The sequence below is a fragment of the Brassica napus genome, assembly GCF_020379485.1.
Source record: "Brassica napus cultivar Da-Ae chromosome C8 unlocalized genomic scaffold, Da-Ae chrC08_Random_6, whole genome shotgun sequence".
NCBI lineage: Eukaryota > Viridiplantae > Streptophyta > Magnoliopsida > Brassicales > Brassicaceae > Brassica > Brassica napus.
Genome location: NW_026014359.1, coordinates 1 through 16,144, shown reverse-complemented (window position 1 = coordinate 16,144; position 16,144 = coordinate 1). Strand labels below are relative to the sequence as shown.

General features: G+C 36.6%; 1 protein-coding gene across 1 annotated transcript; it reads left to right on the top strand.

Annotated features, from left to right (window-relative positions):
* The first annotated feature begins 1,933 nt into the window (after positions 1-1,933).
* Positions 1,934-2,509, top strand: LOC125595010 (glutathione S-transferase T3-like). The gene has a single exon (XM_048770995.1). It carries the CDS (start codon positions 1,934-1,936, stop codon positions 2,507-2,509), a length of 576 nt encoding a protein of 191 aa, XP_048626952.1.
* Positions 2,510-16,144: the final 13,635 nt, after the last annotated feature.

The window sequence follows — 16,144 nt, the reverse complement described above, 5'->3', positions numbered from 1 at the left end:
CAGACAGGTACAGGCACTAAATCCCCTATATATTTTAGTAGACCATTCTAGCTTTTTTTTTTTTTGTTCAAAAGTAGACCATTCTAGCTATATACCTAAATTATACAAATTTTCACATTCTTAAGGACATGTTATTTGCCGCGATGTAACGATCTCATACACATTTTTGGACAAATGATTCTATCTTATCCGATTACACACTATAATATTTTTAGAATTATACAATTGTTTTTATAACTTTTTTGGAAAATCATCCAAAATAAAACCTAAAATTTATATGAGCGAATACTATTTGAAAAAACTAATATTGTATTTTGGACCGGTCTAGAACTTCCTGATATTTTTTTATTAAAAGAAAATAATTTGGTCACAGCACATAAAATTTCTTCTCTTGTTTTATGATTTTGCTTCTTAACTTTCAACTACCTACCTGACTAGCTCTCAATTAAAAACCTAAATTGAGAGCTACAGCATGTTTCTTGAGACTAAAGTTCAAGGACATTTTGAACGAAAGGTTAGACCATCCTTATCCTTGATCCTTAATGGGGGTTTTTAAGAATAATAAGAGATTTAATTAAATCAAAACAAAAGAAAAGAGAGTTGTCACCGATCCTTAAATGGGGTATTTTGTGACCGGTTTTAAGAGTGTTGTTTGACACACGTGTCGGCAAGGTAGGGTAAGTATTTCTTTTTCTATTTTCTTTTATGTCTTTCTTTTCTTTTTTGTCTTCTCGTCTTCTCGTGTTCTCCGTCACAGACGAGACGAAGGAGCGAAACTGATCTTGATCGAAACTGATCTCGATCGAAACCCACCACCGATCCTCCGGCTTCGTTCTCGTCTTGTCGTCTTCTCCGTGACAGAGGAAGGCTCGAAACTGATCTCGATCGAAACCCACCACCGCTCCTCCACCACCGATCCCCCGTCTTCGTTCTCCTCTTGTCGTCTTCTCCGTGACAGGGGAAGGATCGAAACCCGCCACCGATCGAAACCCACCACCGATCCTCTGTCTTCGTTCTCGTCTTCTCTTCTTCTCCATGACAGAGGAAGGATCGAAACCCACCACCAAGGACGACGACTTTCTCGCTCCTCCGTGTGTCTCCTCCGTCATCTCTCGTCTTCTCCGTCAGTAGAAGCATCGAAACCCACCACTGATCATCCGTCTTCTCTCTTTCAATCCTCCGTCTTCTCTCGTCCTCTCCGTCAGAAGAAGGAGCGAAACCCTCCAAGGATGACGACTGTCTTGCTCCTCACGGCGTCTCCTCCGTCGCTTCTCGTCTTCTCCGGCAGAAGAATGATGCAAACCCATTCGGACGACGAGTGTCTCGGCATCGCCTCCGTCGGTCTTTCAGCTCTGGCTCACGATCTCTACAATTTGGAGATCACTTCCCAAGTAATTAACTTTCTCACCTTCTGCTTTCAATTTCATTAATCTTAATTAGTGTTTTATAACTGGATATGAATAATATAAGTGTGTGTGTTGAAGTTAGAAAGCGATCTAAGTTCATTGTGTTGCTAATTATGACAGGGTTGAGGGCGTTGTGAACATGCTTACACATCCAGTACTTCGACAAGGAAACACAACTTGAGACTGTCGTTGAGGTAACTGTGCAAAACTTGAAATTATTTTCTAGATATTTTCGTAATTGCTTTGGCTGGATAGTAGTTAGGTTAAACAATGCTTGTGATGAATGCTTGTTAGATTTAGGATATGGTTAGTGAATGCTTGTTGTGATGAATGCTTGATGTGATGAATGCTTCTGGTAGTAGTTAAGTAATAAATAAGTTAGATACATGTCTACTCAGCACAAATCTATCTCACAAAATCTTCTTCTCTTTTCATCTATAAAACGATGTAACACATTACACATTGCTTCTTCTTTCTCACTTCTCTGACTTCTTTCTCACTTCTCCATTTCTCTGACATATTGGGATATGGATTCTACGAATCCATATAGTCGGACCTCCAATTTCGTTAACCTTTTGAACAGTCAACAAGATTGTCACTTTCCCGAACTGTTTCCTTATGATTGCGGTTCACAAGTGCATGTGTTTAGTACTCAAGGTACTGAAACATCAAGCTTCTATGAAGACTCACCTACACAGCGCAAAGAAAGAAAGAAATGGTCTCCCTCTGATGATGTGGTGCTCATTAGCGCATGGTTAAAAACCAGCAAGGATCCGGTAGTAGGCAATGAACATAAAGAATGTGCTTTTTGGAAGCGCATTGCAGATAATTTTGCATCTAGTCCAAAAGTGGAAAGAGGTGGAGCACGAGAGGCTATTCCGTGTAAGCAAAGGTGGCAGAAGATGAACGACCTCGTTTGCAAGTTTTCTGGAGCCTATGCCGCTGCAACAAGACATAAAACTAGTGTTCAGAGTGAGAGTGATGTTGTTAAAATGGCACACAAAATCTTCTACAACGATCATAAGATTAAATTTAATCTTCACCATGCTTGGGAGGAACTCAAAAACGACCAGAAATGGTGTGCTCTTGCGAGTAGTAATTAAGATTGATGGACCACAATCATCAAGCGCTAAGAAGAGAAAGTGTGAGGATGGAGGGGAAGAGGCAAGCTCTCAAGCAACTATGAATGGTGATCACCCAACCAAACGTCCTCCTGGTGTTAAGGCAGCGAAAGGGCAGGCGGTAAGAGAACTATAGTTGATCAACTGGGTGTGTCGGAGTTTGAGGGCATGTGGTCTATCAAAGAGAAAGACTTGGCTGCTAAAGAAAGACTAAAAAGATGGGTCTGCTCAAGAGTCTCATTTTAAAAAAAGAGCTCCTATCTCAGTTTGAAGATGCTCTAAAGGAGAAACTAATTACAGAGATGTTGGGTAATTAGTGTCTATGTGTTTCATGTTCTGTTTCATGTTCTGTTTCATGTTTTGTTTCATGTTCGGTAATGTGTCTTCAGTCTTTAGTTGTTTGAACTCTATTTGTTTCTTTCGTCTATGTTCTTCGGTTATGTGTCTTCGGTCTATGTAAGATATTGTTTGTTGAAAAGAGTTTCTATGTTCTTGTTAAAGCTTCATGTATTTTATTAAAACATATTGTATGTTTCAGACTTTACTTGTTTACGTGTGCAGAGAGACAAAGGAAATTGACAAGATGTCACGAGAAGCCAAACAAGAGTAGTCACGAGATCAAGAGTAGTCACGAGATGCAAGTCACAAGATGTATACGTGCAAGAGAATACACGAGATGGAAGTCACAAGAGTTGTATGTATGTGTCACAACGAGTTGTCCGTATGTGTCACAAGATGTATATGTCACAAATGCTGTTGTAAAGTTTCTGTTTGTGTCGCAAGGGTTGTCAAGTGAAACAATGATTTTGTAAAGAATCAAAACACTTTCTAAATTTGTAAAGTCTCTCCTTGTCTATATAAAGTCTTATTCACCAAGTTAATCACAAATGCTTCTTCTCCCCTTCTCACCTTACAATCGACAAAGACGTGATCACAAGACTCATTCTCTCTCTTTCTCATCATCACAAAGTCGCCTTGATCACCTCCTTCGTACACACAAATAACAAAGTCTTCTCATCATGACGAAGTCTCCTTGGTCATCTCCTTGATCATAAAACACTTTTACAAATTATTTCATTATCTCACTCTCTCATTGTTTCATTCTCTCCTTTCCTTGATCACAAAAATTATTCACAAAAAATAATCAAAACACTTTCTAAATTTTGATCACATATATGACATCTTCTTCTCATAACACTTTTGAGGGAGTAGATGATGAAAGTTTTGATCAATATTTTGATCAACATTTTGATCAAACATTCGAGAATTTAACCATTATTTATGGTGATCAAGAAGTTGAAAGAAAAAGAAAGAAAAAACGAGTTCATATCGAAAGAAATCGTGAAGAATGCGATCTACGTTTATAGAATGATTATTTCAGTAAAACTCCAACATATCCTGAAAATCTCTTCCGACGACGATTTAGAATGAACAAGTCATTTTTCATGCGTATTGTTGATCGACTCTCCAATGAAGTTGAATTCTTTCGACAAAAGAAAGATGCTCTCGGAAGGCTTAGTCTCTCTGCACTTCAAAAGTGTACAGCATCCATTCGTGTCTGGCATATGGTTCTGCGCTGATGATGTTGACGAATATCTCCGACTCGGTTCAACTACTACTCGGTTATGTGTGGAACACTTTGTAGAAGGAATAATAAATTTTATTCGGCGATGAGTACCTAAGAAGACCAACACCAGCTGATCTTCAACGTCTACTTTATATGGTGAGCAATGTGAATTTCCCGTGATGATAGGAAGCATTGATTGTATACAATAGGAGTGGAAGAATGTCCCGCCGCTTGGAAAGGTCAATATTCACGTGGTTCGGCTAAACCCACAAACGTTTAAAAGGCGGTTGCTTCGTATGATTTATGGATATGAAATGCGTTTTTTGGACCTCCAGGTACCTTAAATGATATCAATGTTCTTGATCTCTCACCTGTTTTTGATGACATAATAAAAGGTCAAGCTCCGTAAGTTACTTTCTCTGTCAATGGAAGAGAGTATCATTTGGCTTACTATCTCACCGATGGTATTTATCTGAAATGGACAATTTTTATCCAATCTATTCCAATACCACAAGGTCCGAAGGCGGCTTTATTTGCTCAACATCAAGAAGCTGTCTGAAAAGATGTCGAGCGTGCTTTTGGAGTCTTGCAAGCTCGATTTGCCATTGTTAAAAAATCCAACACTTTTTTGGGATAAAGCCAAAATAGGGAAGATTATGAGAGCATGTATCATACTCCATAATATGATAGTAGAAGACGAACGAGATGGATACACTCATTTTGATGTTTCAGAGTTCCAACAAGGAAAAGACACCGGAACTTCACATGTCGATCTCACGTATTCTACAGATATCCTTTCAAATATCGTCAATATGATGGGTGTTCGAACTAGAATTCGTGATAGACAAATGCATCAACAACTGAAAGCTGATTTGGTTGAACATATATGACGTAAATTTGGACGTGATGAAGACAACAACTGAGCTCAGATGTTTCTTTCAAATTTTTCTCGTTTATTTTATTAATCCTTGTTTTTATGTTTTAATTTTAAAATCTATGTTTAAAATGTTATCTTTTAATATGTTTTATTAAATAATAAATTTTATCTTCAAAAATAGTTTAATAAATTTTTTTTAAGAACCTTAGTTAAGAAACTCCCATTGGACCACTGAAAATTGGAGTTTCTTAACTAATGTTCTTATATTACTTTTACTAATTAAAAATTCATTAAGAAATCTATCAGGGTGATAGGGATAAAGATGCTCTTAGTGACCTTTTGATTTAAACTAATAAAGACATTTTAAATTCAAACTAGTGGACGTCTAAATATTTTTGCATTGGTCTGACAAACTCATTAACCGTTGAGCACTCTATCTGTAACGTTTTTAAAATGTTTGTGATCTTGATTAGAAAAGGTAGAATCATGATATTTTTGAGAGCTTGTTCATTAAATTAATGTATAAAGATGTCTCTAATCAATGAGAACTAGAAATTCATTTTATTTTTTTTTTCTTTTTTTTGACTAAAAAAAAAATGAATTTAAACATTCAATAGTATCTCTAATCCATTGTTATTTTCACATTTATAATAATATTTAAAGATGAAATTGCTTTAATCCACTTCTATTTCTTCCTCTATGATAGAGATTTCTATTTTTTCTTCTATCTATTTATAGAATAAGAAATAGCATTCTTCTATTTTTAACTATATATTTAAAGATGATACATTAGAACATATTTCACCACTATTATAGAATTACTTTATTTTAATGGTGAAAATAACAAAATACATCGGACATCGTCAAACTTTATTTCGTGCCCTATTTGATATTGTAGTTTGTAGAAAAACGAGCATATAATTCCAAAGAAATGTCTGACGCAACCTCACGGGTGAAAGTTATATGACATTTTTTTTCTTGTCTGGGCCCACAGGACCCGCATTTTTATCCAAAAGGATAACGTTTATTCTCTTATATGCCAAAAAGATGTACTAATTTTCTTTAAGCAGTTCAAGCAACAAAAATTCAAACGGAAGAAAACTGATATCTGGCTTCAGGGAGCCTAGTCTTGACAGATCCGTAGAAAAGTTTTATAGAAAGACATGTTTATGCTAAAACTAACACAAATAAAAGACTTCTGATGAGATCATCTAGAAAAACGCTGGAAAGGAGATTAGCAGCTGTAGAAATGGCTGCTCCCGTAAGAGCAGACTGAACCACTTGCTCATGGCTTGTACTCTCCGAGGTCGTCATAGCCATCGCCGCTCCTGTTAATGCTCCAGCCACCGAGCTATTCCTTTGCATATATATATATATATATGGTTACAGATTAATTAAAAGACGTCACATTACCAAGACAATGATGGCAGCAAATTATATTTTTAAAGACAATGGTGATTAGACACCCAATCATGAGCTCCCCCACGAGCCTCTTTCATACCATAAGTTATCCCGAGTATAATCCAGCTGCAAGCCCTGTCTTACCATATCAAATCAATCAATATCCGGTGTCTTAAACAAATAATCTCTATTAAAGGCTAAACGGTTATTTAACATAAATCTATATTATAATATAAAGTTTTTGTTCACTCATAAGTGCGCCACGTCAGCGTTTTGTGTGCCTCACTTTTAAAAAGTGTGAAAAATGTCAAGTCTATGGCTCAAACTTAGGTTATTGAGATATAAACACCAACATTTATACCACTAAACTAAATGATACTTTGTACATTGATGGTCGAACCTAATATATATTTATGAAGGTCGAAGCTCTGCTTCTTCGGCTTCCTCTGAGGGTCGGGCCTACAAATGCGTTATGAGTTTCATTTTTAAATGAGATTCATCACGTTATATAAAAAAAAGCTCAAGTTTGCAACAATTAAGTTTTCTCATATTGTAAATTGTTGTCGTTTAACATGAGTTTGAGTTCTTTTCATCAATGTCTCAAACAAGTCTGAGTTACAGAGTTGCGTCATGTGTCTATTCGTAATCTATTTTTTCACCGGTAAACTCTTCATGTCCACATCTTAAATCGCTTGATCATAAATGTTCCTGATTTGTAGCCTCTATATAAACCCCTATATATATGATTCTCATCTTTGATGAACCAAATCTGCATCTCCAACAAACTCATTGATTCCTCTTAGATTTAACCAACTTCTAGAAAATGTTTCTCTCTGCCTCTCCAATTCGTCAAACCGGCATCTCGGCGTCCGTCACTCAACCTTCGAATCTCTTCGTCTTGGTCGTAGTAGTCAGAGCATAGCCTCTGGCTTCCTCGCTTCTGGGATTCCCTGAACTTCAAGAAAGACAGGGAGTTTGTGGGAATCACGGTTCTCTTCCTTGATGAAAAGGTAACTTAATCTTCGATCTATACACTTATTTAACATAATTATTTTTAATTGATTTCCTGATTCTTTGTTGTATAATATTATTTACAGATTTCGTGATTCATGGGTTTATTCCCGCCGGAGTGCTAATCATTACATGTAATCTTTGAAAGCCGGTTCCATTGTGAAAGTCGATAGTTTTGAGGTTGCTAGATGCTCAAGCATGTACAAGATAACTGATCATCCATTCCTCATTCGTTTCATCTCACCAACCATTATTGATGAAGTCACCACGGGTGCTCCTGAGATCAATCTCCAGTCAAGATTAGCCTGTTCGACAATCTCCAAGTTATTGCAACACAAACCTAGAACTCCCAGGCATATTATCATATTGCTACGGGTTTTTTATATTTGTTTTTATATCATAACTGATATTTAAACTCGCAGAGTGTTTGGGCAAATCTGTTCTATCCAGGGCTCTGACCTCACCAAAGAAACAACTCGACTCGTATCCGCTCCTCATTGATCCGTAAGAAACAATCAACACACAATTCTCTTTATATTACTGTCTATATTGTGCTAACATCAATAATCAAATATATTCATACCCAATGTGTGCTCTATTATGTTATCACAATATAGACAGTTTAACAGAAATTGTGGTGTTGATTGTTTTCTTACGGATAATGAGGAGACCGGATAACGATCGACTTGTTTCTTTGGTGAGGTCAGAGCCCTGGATAGAACAGATTGCCCAAAACATCTGCGAATTTACAATATCAGTTTATGAATATAAACAAATATAAACCCGTATGCCAATATGATAATATGCCTGGGAGTTCAGGTTTGTGTTTGCATAACTGGAGATTGTCGAACAGCTAATCTTGACTGGAGATTGATCTCAGGAGAACCCGTGGTGATTCATCAATATGGTTGGTGAGATGAAACGAATGAGGAATGGATGATCAGTTATCTTGTACATCTTGAGCATCTAGCACCTCAAAACTATCGCCTTTCACACTGGAACCGGCTTTCAAAGATTACATGTAATGATTAGCACTCCGGCGGGAATAAACCCTGAATCACGAAATCTGTAAATATATTATACAACAAAGAATCAGGAAATCATTTAAAAATAATTATGTTAAATAAGTGTGATAGATCGAAGATTAAGTTACCTTTTCATCAAGGAAGAGAACCGTGATTCCACAAAAACTCCCTGTCTTTCTTGAAGTTCAGGGAATCCCAGAAGCGAGGAAGCCAGAGGCTATGCTCTGACTACTACGACCAAGACGAAGAGATTCGAAGGTTGAGTGACGGACGCCGAGATGCCGGTTTGACGAATTGGAGAGGCAGAGAGAAACATTTTAGAAGTTGGTTAAATCTAGAGGAATCATGAGTTTGTTGGAGATGCAGATTTGGTTCATCAAAGATGAGAATCATATATATAGGGTTTATATAGAGGCTACAAATCAGGAACATTTGATCAAGCGATTTAAGATGTGGACATGAAGAGTTTACCGGTGAAAAAATAGATTACGAATAGACACATGACGCAACTCTGTAACTCAGACTTGTTTGAGACATTGATGAAAAGACTCAAACTCATGTTAAACGACAACAATTTACAATATGAGAAACTATAATTGTTGCAAACTTGCTTTTTTTTATATAACGTGATGAATCTCATTTAAAAATGAACTCATAACGCATTTGTAGGCCCGACCCTCAAGGAAGCCGAAGAAGCAAGAGCTTCCGACCTTCATAAATATATATTAGGTTCGACCATCAATGTACAAAGTATCATTTAGTTTAGTGGTATAAATGTTGGTTGTTTATATCTCATAACCTAAGTTTGAGCCATAGACTTGACATTTTTCACACTTTTTAAAAGTGAGGCACACAAACGCTGACGTGGCGCACTTATGAGTGAACAAAAACTTATATATTATAATATAGATTTATGTTAAATTAACCGTTTAGCCTTTAATAGAGATTATTTGTTTAAGACACCGGATATTGATTGATTGATATGGTAAGACAGGCTTGCAGCTGATTATACTCGGGTAAACTTATGGTATGAAAGAGGCTCGTGGGGAGCTCATGATTGGGTGTCTAATCACCATTGTCTTTAAAAAATATAATTTTGCTGCCATCATTGTCTTGGTAATGTGACGTCTTTTAATTAATCTGTAACCATATATATATATTATATTGCAAAGGAATAGCTCGGTGGCTGGAGCATTAACAGGAGCGGCGATGGCTATGACGACCTCGGAGAGTACAAGCCATGAGCAAGTGGTTCAGTCTGCTCTTACCGGAGCAGCCATTTCTACAGCTGCTAATCTCCTTTCCAGCGTTTTCTAGATGATCTCATCAGAAGTCTTGTTATTTGTGTTAGTTTAGCATAAACATGTCTTTCTATAAAACTTTCTACGGATCTGTCAAGACTAGGCTCCCTGAAGCCAGATATCAGATTTTCTTCCGTTTGAATTTTTTGTTGCTTGAACTGCTTAAAGAAAATTAGTACATCTTTTTGGCATATAAGAGATAAACGTTTATCCTTTTTGGATAAAAATGCGGGTCCTGTGGGCCCAGACAAGAAAAAAAAATGTCATATAACTTTCACCCGTGAGGTTGCGTCAGACATTTCTTTGGAATTATATGCTCGTTTTTCTACAAACTACAATATCAAATAGGGCACGAAATAAAGTTTGACGATGTCCGATGTATTTTGTTATTTTCACCATTCAAATAAAGTAATTCTATAATAGTGGTGAAATATGTTCTAATGTATCAATCTTTAAATATATAGTAAAAATAGAAGAATGCTATTTCTTATTCTATAATAGATAGAAGAAAAAATAGAAATCTCTATCATAGAGGAAGAAATAGAAGTGGGATTAAAGCAATTTCATCTTTAAATATTATTATAAATGTGAAATAACAATGGATTAGAGATACTATTGAATGTTAAAATTCATTTCTTTTTTTTTAGTCAAAAAAAGAAAAAAAATAAAATGAATTTTCTAGTTCTCATTGATTAGAGACATCTTTATACATTAATTTAAATGAACAAGCTCTCAAAAATATCATGATTCTACCTTTTTCTAATCAAGATCACAAACATTTTAAAAACGTTTACAGATAGAGTGCTCAACGTTAAATGAGTTTGTCAGACCAATGCAAAATATATTTAGACGTCCACTAGTTTGAATTTAAAATGTCTTTTAGTTTAAATCAAAAGGTCACTAAGAGCATCTTTATCCCTATCACCCCTGATAGATTTCTTAATGAATTTTTAATTAGTAAAAGTAATATAAGAACATTAGTTAAGAAACTCCAATTTTCAGTGGTCCAATGGGAGTTTCTTAACTAAGGTTCTTAAAAAAAATTTATTAAACTATTTTTTTGAAGATAAATTTATTTATTTAATAAACATATTAAAAGATAACATTTAAACATAGATTTTAAAATTAAAACATAAAACAAGGATTAATAAATAAACGAGAAAAATTTGAAAGAAACATCTGAGCTCAGTTGTTGTCTTCATCACGTCCAAATTTACGTCATATATGTTCAACCAAATCAGCTTTCAGTTGTTGATTGGCATTTGTCTATCACGAATTCTAGTTCGAACACCCATCATATTGACGATATTTGAAAGGATATCTGTAGAATACGTGAGATCGACATGTGAAGTTCCGGTGTCTTTTCCTTGTTGGAACTCTGAAACATCAAAATGAGTGTATCCATCTCGTTCGTCTTCTACTATCATATTATGGAGTATGATACATGCTCTCATAATCTTCCCTATTTTGGCTTTATCCCAAAAAAGTGTTGGATTTTTAACAATGGCAAATCGAGCTTGCAAGACTCCAAAAGCACGCTCGACATCTTTTCAGACAGCTTCTTGATGTTGAGCAAATAAAGCCGCCTTCGGACCTTGTGGTATTGGAATAGATTGGATAAAAATTGTCCATTTCAGATAAATACCATCGTGAGATAGTAAGCCAAATGATACTCTCTTCCATTGACAGAGAAAGTAACTTACGGAGCTTGACCTTTTATTATGTCATCAAAACAGGTGAGAGATCAAGAACATTGATATCATTAAGGTACCTGGAGGTCCAAAAAACGCATTTCATATCCATAAATCATACGAAGCAACCGCCTTTAAAACGTTTGTGGGTTTAGCCGAACCACGTGAATATTGACCTTTCCAAGCGGCGGGACAATTCTTCCACTCCTATTGTATACAATCAATGCTTTCCTATCATCACGGAAATTCACATTGCTCACCAATATAAAGTAGACGTTGAAGATCAGCTGGTGTTGGTCTTCTTAGGTACTCATCGCCGAATAAATTTATTATTCCTTCTACAAAGTGTTCCACACATAACCGAGTAGTAGTTGAACCGAGTCGGAGATATTCGTCAACATCATCAGCCGCAGAACCATATGCCAAGACACGAATGGATGCTGTACACTTTTGAAGTGCAGAGAGACTAAGCCTTCCGAGAGCATCTTTCTTTTGTCGAAAGAATTCAACTTCATTGGAGAGTCGATCAACAATACGCATGAAAAATGACTTGTTCATTCTAAATCGTCGTCGGAAGAGATTTTCAGGATATGTTGGAGTTTTACTGAAATAATCATTCTATAAACGTAGATCGCATTCTTCACGATTTCTTTCGATATGAACTCGTTTTTTTTCTTTTTCTTTCAACTTCTTGATCACCATAAATAATTGTTAAATTCTCGAATGTTTGATCAAAATGTTGATCAAAATATTGATCAAAACTTTCATCATCTACTCCCTCAAAAGTGTTATGAGAAGAAGATGTCATATATGTGATCAAAATTTAGAAAGTGTTTTGATTATTTTTGTGAATAATTTTTGTGATCAAGGAAAAGAGAGAATGAACAATGAGAGAGTGAGATAATGAAATAATTTGTAAAAAGTGTTTTATGATCAAGGAGATGACCAAGGAGACTTCGTCATGATGAGAAGACTTTGTTATTTGTGTGTGTTACGAAGGAGGTGATCAAGGCGACTTTGTGATGATGAGAAAGAGAGAATGAGTCTTGTGATCACGTCTTTGTCGATTGTAAGGTGAGAAGGGGAGAAGAAGCATTTGTGATTAACTTGGTGAATAAGACTTTATATAGACAAGGAGAGACTTTACAAAATTTAGAAAGTGTTTTGATTCTTTACAAAATCATTGTTTCACTTGACAACCCTTGCGACACAAACAGAAACTTTACAACAGCATTTTGACATATACATCTTGTGACACATACGGACAACTCGTTGTGACACATACATACAACTCTTGTGACTTCCATCTCGTGTATTCTCTTGCACGTATACATCTTGTGACTTGCATCTCGTGACTACTCTTGATCTCGTGACTACTCTTGTTTGGCTTCTCGTGACATCTTGTCAATTTCCTTGTCTCTCTGCACACGTAAACAAGTAAAGTCTGAAACATACAATATGTTTTAATAAAATACATGAAGCTTTAACAAGAACATAGAAACTCTTTTCAACAAACAATATCTTACATAGACCGAAGACACATAACCGAAGACATAGACGAAAGAAACAATAGAGTTCAAACAACTAAAGACTGAAGACACATTACCGAACATGAAACAAAACATGAAACAGAACATGAAACAGAACATGAAACACATAGACACTAATTACCCAACATCTCTGTAATTAGTTTCTCCTTTAGAGCATCTTCAAACTGAGATAGGAGCTCTTTTTTAAAATGAGACTCTGAGCAGACCCATCTTTTTTAGTCTTTCTTTAGCAGCCAAGTCTTTCTCTTTGATAGACCACATGCCCTCAAACTCCGACACACCCAGTTGATCAACTATAGTTCTCTTCCCGCCTGCTCCTTTCGCTGCCTTAACACCAGGAGGACGTTTGGTTGGGTGATCACCATTCATAGTTGCTTGAGAGCTTGCCTCTTCCCCTCCATCCTCACACTTTCTCTTCTTAGCGCTTGATGATTGTGGTCCATCAATCTTAATTACTACTACTACTCGCAAGAGCACACCATTTCTGGTCGTTTTTGAGTTCCTCCCAAGCATGGTGAAGATTAAATTTAATCTTATGATCGTTGTAGAAGATTTTGTGTGCCATTTTAACAACATCACTCTCACTCTGAACACTAGTTTTATGTCTTGTTGCAGCGGCATAGGCTCCAGAAAACTTGCAAACGAGGTCGTTCATCTTCTGCCACCTTTGCTTACACGGAATAGCCTCTCGTGCTCCACCTCTTTCCACTTTGGACTAGATGCAAAATTATCTGCAATGCGCTTCCAAAAAGCACATTCTTTATGTTCATTGCCTACTACCGGATCCTTGCTGGTTTTAACCATGCGCTAATGAGCACCACATCATCAGAGGGAGACCATTTCTTTCTTTCTTTGCGCTGTGTAGGTGAGTCTTCATAGAAGCTTGATGTTTCAGTACCTGAGTACTAAACACATGCACTTGTGAACCGCAATCATAAGGAAACAGTTCGGGAAAGTGACAATCTTGTTGACTGTTCAAAAGGTTAACGAAATTGGAGGTCCGACTATATGGATTCGTAGAATCCATATCCCAATATGTCAGAGAAATGGAGAAGTGAGAAAGAAGTCAGAGAAGTGAGAAAGAAGAAGCAATGTGTAATGTGTTACATCGTTTTATAGATGAAAAGAGAAGAAGATTTTTGTGAGATAGATTTGTGCTGAGTAGACATGTATCTAACTTATTTATTACTTAACTACTACCAGAAGCATTCATCACATCAAGCATTCATCACAACAAGCATTCACTAACCATATCCTAAATCTAACAAGCATTCATCACCAGCATTGTTTAACCTAACTACTATCCAGCCAAAGCAATTACGAAAATATCTAGAAAATAATTTCAAGTTTTGCACAGTTACCTCAACGACAGTCTCAAGTTGTGTTTCCTTGTCGAAGTACTGGATGTGTAAGCATGTTCACAACGCCCTCAACCCTGTCATAATTAGCAACACAATGAACTTAGATCGCTTTCTAACTTCAACACACACACTTATATTATTCATATCCAGTTATAAAACACTAATTAAGATTAATGAAATTGAAAGCAGAAGGTGAGAAAGTTAATTACTGGGAAGTGATCTCCAAATTGTAGAGATCGTGAGCCAGAGCTGAAAGACCGCGACGAGGCGATGCCGAGACACTCGTCGTCCGAATGGGTTTGCATCATTCTTCTGCCGGAGAAGACGAGAAGCGACGGAGGAGACGCCGTGAGGAGCAAGACAGTCGTCATCCTTGGAGGGTTTCGCTCCTTCTTCTGACGGAGAGACGAGAGAAGACGGAGGATTGAAAGAGAGAAGACGGATGATCAGTGGTGGGTTTCGATGCTTCTACTGACGGAGAAGACGAGAGATGACGGAGGAGACACACGGAGGAGCGAGAAAGTCGTCGTCCTTGGTGGTGGGTTCGATCCTTCCTCTGTCATGGAGAAGAAGAGAAGACGAGAACGAAGACAGAGGATCGGTGGTGGGTTTCGATCGGTGGCGGGTTTCGATCCTTCCCCTGTCACGGAGAAGACGACAAGAGGAGAACGAAGACGGGGGATCGGGGTGGAGGAGCGTGGTGGGTTTCGATCGAGATCAGTTTCGAGCCTTCCTCTGTCACGGAGAAGACGACAAGACGAGAACGAAGCCGGAGGATCGGTGGTGGGTTTCGATCGAGATCAGTTTCGATCAAGATCAGTTTCGCTCCTTCGTCTCGTCTGTGACGGAGACACGAGAAGACGAGAAGACAAAAAAGAAAAGAAAGACATAAAAGAAAATAGAAAAAGAATACTTACCCTACCTTGCCGACACGTGTGTCAAACAACACTCTTAAAACCGGTCACAAAATACCCCATTTAAGGATCGGTGACAACTCTCTTTTCTTTTGTTTTGATTTAATTAAATCTCTTATTATTCTTAAAAACCCCCATTAAGGATCAAGGATAAGGATGGTCTAACCTTTCGTTCAAAATGTCCTTGAACTTTAGTCTCAAGAAACATGCTGTAGCTCTCAATTTAGGTTTTTAATGAGAGCTAGTCAGGTAGGTAGTTGAAAGTTAAGAAGCAATCATAAAACAGAGAAGAAATTTTATGTGCTGTGACCAAATTATTTTCTTTTAATTAATAAAAATATCAGGAAGTTCTAGACCGGTCCAAAATACAATATTAGTTTTTCAAATAGTATTCGCTCATATAAAATTTAGGTTTTATTTTGGATGATTTTCCAAAAAAGTTATAAAAACAATTGTATAATTCTAAAATATTATAGTGTGTAATCGGATAAGATAGAATCATTTGTCAAAAATGTGTATGAGATCGTTACATCGCGGCAAATAACATGTCCTTAAGAATGTGAAAATTTGTATAATTTAGGTATATAGCTAGAATGGTCTACTTTTGAACAAAAAAAAAAAAAAGCTTCTAGAATGGTCTACTAAAATATATAGGGGATTTAGTGCCTGTACCTGTCTGATTATCAGGTTGTTAGTACATTTTTCAAACTATATAAAATTTATGGTAGTGTAAACAGTATCAGATTCTGAAAATTTGGTAATATGTTTGAAACTTGTTTGTAAGACTACAGTGTCCAAAATTTGATGTGTGTTATTTATTGATGGACTGTATTCTTGGAAAAGAAACTTCCTTAGGAAACTATTGAGACATCAAATTAATCTATGAATTGTGAGAAGTAGAAAAAAAAATTGTAGGAAA

What these genes read in the sequence shown, in the direction of transcription:
- LOC125595010 (XM_048770995.1), top strand. Translation starts at nt 1,934, where the DNA reads ATGGATTCTACGAATCCATATAGTCGGACCTCCAATTTCGTTAACCTT.